General features: G+C 28.7%; 1 protein-coding gene across 3 annotated transcripts in view; it reads right to left on the reverse strand.

Moving 5' to 3' along the window:
* The window catches only part of LOC126898774 (nipped-B-like protein B), a 22,203-nt gene extending 14,663 nt beyond the window's left edge, over positions 1-7,540 (reverse strand). Inside the window, exons 1-8 of one of the 3 annotated variants that reach the window (XM_050673096.1) lie at positions 7,131-7,540; positions 5,896-6,011; positions 5,197-5,365; positions 5,000-5,133; positions 4,674-4,877; positions 4,458-4,592; positions 4,302-4,394; positions 1,472-1,585 (exon numbers count right to left, since the gene is read on the reverse strand). In XM_050673096.1, the coding sequence (XP_050529053.1) occupies positions 1,472-1,585; positions 4,302-4,394; positions 4,458-4,592; positions 4,674-4,877; positions 5,000-5,133; positions 5,197-5,365; positions 5,896-6,011; positions 7,131-7,159 (994 nt within the window). In that variant the 5' untranslated portion in view covers positions 7,160-7,540. Of the gene's footprint in view, positions 1-1,471; positions 1,586-4,301; positions 4,395-4,457; positions 4,611-4,673; positions 4,878-4,999; positions 5,134-5,196; positions 5,366-5,895; positions 6,012-6,362; positions 6,382-7,130 lie in introns of those variants that run through there. The other 2 variants (XM_050673095.1, XM_050673097.1) reach the window with 2 other exon arrangements.
* Between the last annotated feature and the right edge of the window lie 734 nt (positions 7,541-8,274).

The raw sequence follows: 8,274 nt of genomic DNA on the forward strand, positions 1-8,274 counted from the left end.
ATTTTTAACTTTATAATGCTATGACATATTGAAAAGTGTATGGATCAACATTATTTTTTTATGAGAAATAATATTTTTTAATAATCCCTTTTTCATTCTACATACTTTATCTTAATTAGGATATTAATAATGAACTAGCAGATAATGTAGCTTTTGGAATAGTCCACCAATTTTTTAAAATTAAACACTATCTAAAGATTTGCATCGAAGCGTTTTTTTTTTATAGTGATTTTAATCACTGTCAGATATCATTATACTTAATCCATCTATACCACGTCACCACTGTGCCGCGACCCCCCTGTGCTGGGTTTTTTAAATTTATGTTAAATATGCAATTTATTTGAATTAAATCACTTAAACTAATAATAATTATGAGACTTCATGAAAGGGCATATTTAGAAATATATAAGTTACCATGAACATTTTTTGCAACTATTTTTAATTATTTTATTTTGAGTTGATTATTAGCAAATGAAATGTCAAAAAACATTTTTATATTATCCTAGTACTGACAATGGAGGCAGAAAGAGAGCATAATATTTCATTATACTCTCCCTAAATATGCCATTAATTTTACTAAATTCATATAATTAAATTGCAAAATAAAAATATTAAGAGTGAAATTAATGTAAATTTTTCTATAATATAAAAATATTAAAATATCTTGATTATTATTTTAAGGAGTATTTATAGGGAATTTATTGTCGAGAAAACCCTTACCAATGAGGAAAGATTTTAAAAATAGCTACACTTTGACACAATGATGAGGAGGAGGTAAGAACACTTTTTTTTTTAAAGTGCTTAATGTTTTAACCAAACCTCCAACATAAAATTTTAAACAAACTACTAATGGGCAGTGCAAACTTAAAAAAAAATCATTCAAAATAAAATAAAGGGTGCTGTCCTTTACACTATTATGTATAATAGTGGCTCCTGTACAGTACACGGTACTGTATTTCTCTCAGCCGCACATCACAATATCAACCTATATGAAAGTGTATCGCATACTTAAATATTTTGTTGTATAAAGTGAATCATAAGGAATTACTTATATATTACTTAATTACTTTTTATTTTAATAATTGAATTGTATTAAAATAACTTTCTAAGTAGTTTTTTACTGTAATATATAATTCAACAATTTATTAATCAACACTGAGCTAAATATATAATATATACATAAATATCTTGATGTATCTACTCAATTTAATAAAAAAACAAAAACTATAGAAATAATTTAAATCTATACATTAGTACATCAATCTTTTTCTGTTATTAATCATTCTTTTATCCTGCTTATAAAAGAAAATTAAAAATAATCAACTACAATTGAAAAATATACATTAAAATCAAAAAATAAACTTTGTAAAATAATTAACTTAATCTCCATTTATATTGAAATTAGTATTAATATTTATTATTTTTAATAAATCAAAGTAAAATTTATCAAACATATATATTTTTAACTCACTTTCATCAATACTGTTTTTGTCATCAGAGTATTGTACTGCTCTTTTTCTTCTTTTTATTCTTTCAGTTAAAGAAACTCCAAAATCTTTTGTATCATCTTCTTTAATTGTATTACCTAAAAAATTTAAATAAATTTTTTAAATTTAGTTAAAAACACTATGTTAAACAGAGCTTTTATAAAGATGTTTTGCCCTATTGTTACATATACACTAAATTGATAAGCTTTTACAACTTTTAAGTTACTTGAATGTGTACTGTTCACTTTTCAAAAGTACATTGAGTTAATGAATACATTTTTTGTTTTCACATAATTGGTCATATAAAAGAATTTTTTAGTATGGCCCTCCAGGTTGGGGGTTAAGCGCAGTGCTTACAACCTGACACGGCCCGCGTCGCTTCGTTATACACGATGCCCAGTGACTCGTGCCACCTTTATCAGCCGTCGCCCTACTATGAATATTTGAATGACCAACACTGCGTGTTATACGCTACGGTGCAAAGTCCAGCAAATGCCGCACGGCCGACGACGACCCGCCGCAAATGGTGCGAGAGTCTTCCTCCCGTTGTGAAAGCGACAACGCCGCCGACCAACCGATCCGCACCCGCGCACCGTCACCTACAACGCTGCTAACCATTTTGCCGTCCAAGGATTACGCCGGACATCGAGTCGTCGACGCCAGCGAAATGCCGCGATATTATGCGAAGATTATTATTACTGTATTTATCTTTTCGGTTTGTTTTAATTTTCTTAACATAATCTGTTGTCGCTCATTTAATAAACGGCCCACTGGTCTCTACCCTCAAAACCAGTGTCGACCACATTTTTGCGACGTAAGTCGTGTCAACTGGCTCCGCGGCGGGGAGTCGAACCCCGGTCTCCCGCGTGACAGGCGGGGATACTTACCACTATACTACCGAGGGCCGTGTCAAACCCTGTCCCATAAAAATATTTTTATTCAAGAACTTTAGATCAAGCTTCGAATTAGATTCAATGAGAAGAGTTATGGAAATAGAAAAACTGAACTCAATTTTGGAACTTGGAATGTACGAACACTTTACAAACCCAGTGTTGCACAAAATATGATCAGACATAGAAAGATATGGTTTAGGAGTTTAGATCTGCAGGAAATAAGATGGAAAGAAACAGGAAGTATAGAAATGGGCAATATGACAATCCTTTTTGGTGGGTGTGATGAAAGAGGGTAGTTTGAAGTTGGATTTGTAGTATGTAAGAATATAGTACAAACGATAAAAGAGTTTAGAGTATTCAATCCAAGAGTAGCGTTATTAAAAATGGAGACTAAGTGTTTTGATATCGTATTCATTAACGTACGTGCAACCACAGAGGACAAAACACAACAAGAAAAAGAAGATTTTTATTGTGAGATAGAACTATTACTAAAAAAGATAAGTAATAGCAAAATAATAATTGTACTAGGAGATATGAACGCCAAAATAGGGAAAGAGAGATCATTTAGACCAACTATTGGTGTCCACAGTTTGTATGACATAACTAATAACATTGGAACAAAAGTAGTAGATTTAGCCATAAGGAAAGGTCGTAGAGTCAAGAGTACAATGTTCCCGCATAAGAACATACATAAAGGGACATGGATGTTACCTGAAGGTAGGTACTCAAATCAAATAGACCATATATCATATGGTCACATATCACATACAAGACAGATATATTACAATGTAAATAGCTTTAAAGGAGGATACAGAAGACAAGAAAAATTTCTAAAAAATGATGATGGAAGCCTAGTGACAAACCAAGAAGAAATAATGGAGAAATGGGCAGACTATTTGGAAAAACTACTCAATTGTGAAGAACCAGTAGATACATTTACATATATATATATGGATGCAACGAACCCAATGATGATCTCTGCCCAGCCCCATCAAATGAGGAAATCAAACAACAAATCACAAGACCCCTGAACCATATGTCACCCGGGGAAGATGAACTTCAAGGGGAAGTATTAAAGCATGCAGATAGTTCCATGATAGAGAGGTATATATTTGTTAATAAAAGAAGTGTGGGAAAAGCAAAATTTACCGGTAGATTGAGGAATATTGGAAGAGATGAAGGAGTAATAATGGATAAAACTTGCTTTAATCTGCTTGCCTATGAAAACAATATAGTGTTACTAGGGGAAGAAGAACAGGAAGTGGTAGATTTTTGTGACAGGTTAATAGAATTGCAAAAAAAGTGGGGCTAAATCTCAACAAGGAGAAAACGCAATACACGAAAGTTAGTAGGGAACTACGTAATGTTTCTGCAACCGAAACTATAACAGTTGGTCAGTATGACTTTAAAAAAGTGGAAGGATTTAAATACCGGGTACTATTGGAACACAGAAGAATAAATGAAAAATAGAAATTCAACAAAGAATCAAAATGGGAAATAAATGCTTTTATGCATTAGACAAACTATTAAGCTCTAAAGTCCTTCCAAAAGAGGTTAAAACTTAGTTATATCTGACAATCATACAACCAATAATCATGTATGGTTCACAATGTTGAATTTTTTAAAATGTTAAAACCCAACCTAATCAATGAGTAACTTTATAATATGGTTCTCATATTTTCAATCATTATAAAAAATTATATAGATTTAATTGAAACTGTTAATGTGAGTATATGTTACATTTTTATGAAACTAATTTTTATTGTAGTCTTTTCAAGCTATCATTAATAAAATTAGTTACTACAAAATCAAATAGATCTCTTGACAATACTTGACAAGACCTATTGACTAGAGTTTGGTATAAATTAATACTCTTTATTTTAATCAATAAGGGTTACTTTACAGTTTTAATAAAACATACCTTGGTTTGTTGGTATTTTTTCAGAAAGAGATAAACCAAAATCATTTTCTTCTGTTAATTCTTCCATATTAAGTAACGTTCCTTTATTGATAACTAATGTAAAATATTAAATACTCATTTAATTAAAAAAATTAACCACAAATCACATAAAATTACCATGTTCACTAAGATCTAGTCGTGTTAAAGCTATAGTAGGTTGATTCAAAAAAGCTTCATAATTATTTGTTAATTGAGAAAATTCATGCTCTAATTTTTGAACATTAGCTTTGTCATTTTCTGATACACCAACATCTGCCAACATTTTTTCAGCTATAATTGATGATAAACAAATTATTTTTTTATAGTAACTTTTACAAATGAATAACATTTTACCATCATTATCTAATGTTAATCTAGGTAGTTTTGATGCAGGTGACCTGACAATAACAGGTTGTTGTTGAGGTCCTAGTTGATTTAATAGATGAGACTGTTGCATAATTTCTTGATGCTGATGTATTTCTTGTTGATCTGATAAACTTGATGCTAAATTGTTAATAATATTCATCTCATGTTCTGTCTTTTGAAAACTTTCTTTATCTAAGAAATAAAAAAACCAAAAAAAACATATGTATAATAGATTTTATAATGTACAGTGAAAATAATATAACATAAAGATTAAACAATCATTAATATAAAGAAATATTTAACTTAAGTCACACCTTGAAACTGTTGTAGATTATTATGGGGCCCTCTAAATACATTGGCATTTTGCTGCAATATAGCCCTTAAGAGTTCAGGAATATTTTGTTGGTTACTATAATGCTCAGTATACACATATTTCTCCTTCAATTGTCTAAAACAAGAATATAATTAAAAATTTCCATTCATTTTGAATTTTAAAAACTTCAAAACTCACATGTGATCTGATGAAGTATTTATCAACGACTGAATAAGTTGAGGTACAAGTATGTCATCTCGAAGGCTTAGTAAAATATCTGCTTCTTCAGCAACCCGCGGATGAAACAAAAGAGATTTGTTTCCTAATGTTTGTGGCATTGGGGATGGCAGTGGCATTTCAGGTAACACTATAAAAATTAAAATAATAAACCATTAAAAATAACTATAATCACAAATAAAATATTGCAATAAAATTTTTTCTGAACCTTTGAATTAATTTCAAAGGATATTAATAATCCTATAAATCATAAAAAATTATAGAAAAGTTTTTTTTTAATTAATTGAGAATTTAAGAACTGCATTGGATTAATATACTTTTTAATGAAATAACTTAAAAATATATCTATTAATAGTTATTATTATTTTTTGACACTCTGCATTAAAATTGGCAATATAATAATAATACAATAAAATTAAAAAAAAAAAAAAGACTACTTAATTAAAATATTTACACTGCACGATGAATACTTTAAAAAATTTAAATTGAAGAGAGTCAACTTGAAATAAAACTGATATTAATTGCAAATTATTTTAATTATACTAAAACATAATCATATTCAAAGAGAAATTACTTAAGTAATTTTTAAGGAAAAGAATTATTTATTTATATTTTATTTTAACTATGTAATTAAACTATAAAATTAACTTCACTACTTACAATCAGTTAAACTTGAAATTCCTGCCAGAGTTGTTATCGGTACACTAGGTATTTCCCCATTCATTGTCATGATCCTTTGATGACCATCATTGTAGCCTACTTTCAGGTCATATTGTCTATAAAATATAATAATTAAATTGGTTTTGAATTAAATAAACTAATGAAGCTGGATTTATACAAAAGTATATTATTTCTAACACTTTTGATCTCTCAGTTATGAAATAAATTAAATTTTTCTTAATACTTAAAATTTAAGTAATATATATATAATATATAAATATTATAATAAATATATTTAATATATCAACAGTAATATTGTAAAATATTTTATTCAGTTATTCTTGGATTAGATTTATTTTTAATACAAACAGTATACTTTGTTTTAACATTAAATACCATTTATATACTTATGGTTTATACAATCAGTTAATATTACTTTAGTTTAAATAAATTTATAATATAGTTACTATTTAAATGTAATACAATACAATAATGCCACTTATTGATTTGTTTATTTTCATTTAATTAATGTACATATAAATAACTTTTATTTAAGACATTAAAAAAAAGATTAATATTATTACTAATATTAATATTAATTTTATAATTAAATTATTCATTTTTTAATTAACTAAAACAATGAAATTAAGATATGTCATAGTTTTTTTTAACATTTTTATTCTATTTTAATCAGAATCATAAACCTCATAAAAGTTAAAATAAAGGTATTATCAATATTGTCAGTTTCAAAAATTGATAAAAAAAGCTCATTTTTAAACAAGTTATTTATTCTATGATGTTTCAGCTATTAAAATCCTACACATTGATAGTATTCATATCTATTATATTTTAATAACTATTTATACTTAATATACACCCAACAACGATTCAAAGTATTCAATAGACAGCAGGACATATTAGGCTATTAAATTAAGAGAATTTGTAGGATATTAAAATATAGTTTGAAAACTAAATGAAATTATGGAATGTATCATAGTTGAAAGCTCATTATTACTTATTAACTAATGTAACATAAAAAATCTACTGGTACAATACATCTGAAAGTTGTATCAGCTCGAGTCTAAGATTGGAATCTAATTTAATCAGCATATATGAATTATTTTGGCGTATCTTTAGGCGCTATCATCTAAGAGAAATTAATTTTTAGTTCATTCGGGGTATCTATCTCTGTGAATTTAATGCGCGCGCGTTCTCACTCTCAGTTAAGTACTTACAGATTGGTATTGTGCGTTGGTCTGTACATTAAGCGGCGGTGGTCGGGAATCGTAACTGTTAATATAAACACATCTGATTGACGTGTAGCGATGCTCGTTGTTTGTCGTTGCTGTCGGGTCGCAACGACGACGGCGGCGGCAATTGATACGGACAACAAAGATTGTTAAAGGCGACCGTTCCCTTCATTACACAAAGCGGCGACGGTGGCGGTTTATGTGCCGTTCTTCCGCGGACCGTTTACCTGCTGGTAACCGTTAGGTGGGGAACGAAAATGTTACAAATGTTTTTGTTTTTTGTCAATGATAAGTGTATAAATTAAAATTTATTGAAACGGCGGGCGTCGGTAGCAGTAACGTTAATGAAACCGGAACAGTGAAATATCTATTGCAGTTTTGATTATAACTACTCGTAGACGATATTCATACTATAATAAAACTCTATTATCACTAAAAAATACGCTTACGAGTTAAAAAAAAAAAACAAAATGCAAACAACAACAAACTGCCGCGATTATCATATTAATATTGTGTATATACAAAAACATTACAACATATACCTATATCTATACAATATTAGTATATATATATATATATATATATATATACATAAATATTGTATACGAATACAGTACGCGGAATCAATCGTTTGATTAGTCGTCGCCAAAATGTATACAATCAACACTGCTTCTGTGCGTTACAATGAAGGCTGACCTTTAAGACAACGCGGAACGTTTCGTTCAGTCTACGTGTACAAACTGATGCTTTGATAATAATGAAAAAATTGGTATGCACAACAACTCTTTTTATCAAATTTTCAAAATGGTCACTTATACTGGTACTACTTGAATACATGAACCATAAGCTGAAATTTTATATTTAATAAAGTGTTTAGGTATGCTCATTATAAAATAAATTATCAACTCATTGACAAGGTTGCCAACTATTATGTAAAAAAGGAAAACTATTTGTTGGCAGTAATGTCAATATAAAACGGGTTGTATGCGTCACTGAAATATTTCTAAAATATATAGTAATTCTTTTATCACGAACTACTACATGAAAAAGTTTTAAAAATTTAATTACGGTTAAGATTCGGAAAAGTTAAATGTAAATTTAATGTATAATTTTTTATTTTTATGACTAA

The sequence above is a fragment of the Daktulosphaira vitifoliae genome, unplaced genomic scaffold, assembly GCF_025091365.1.
Source record: "Daktulosphaira vitifoliae isolate Bord-2020 unplaced genomic scaffold, ASM2509136v1 Scaffold_2, whole genome shotgun sequence".
NCBI lineage: Eukaryota > Metazoa > Arthropoda > Insecta > Hemiptera > Phylloxeridae > Daktulosphaira > Daktulosphaira vitifoliae.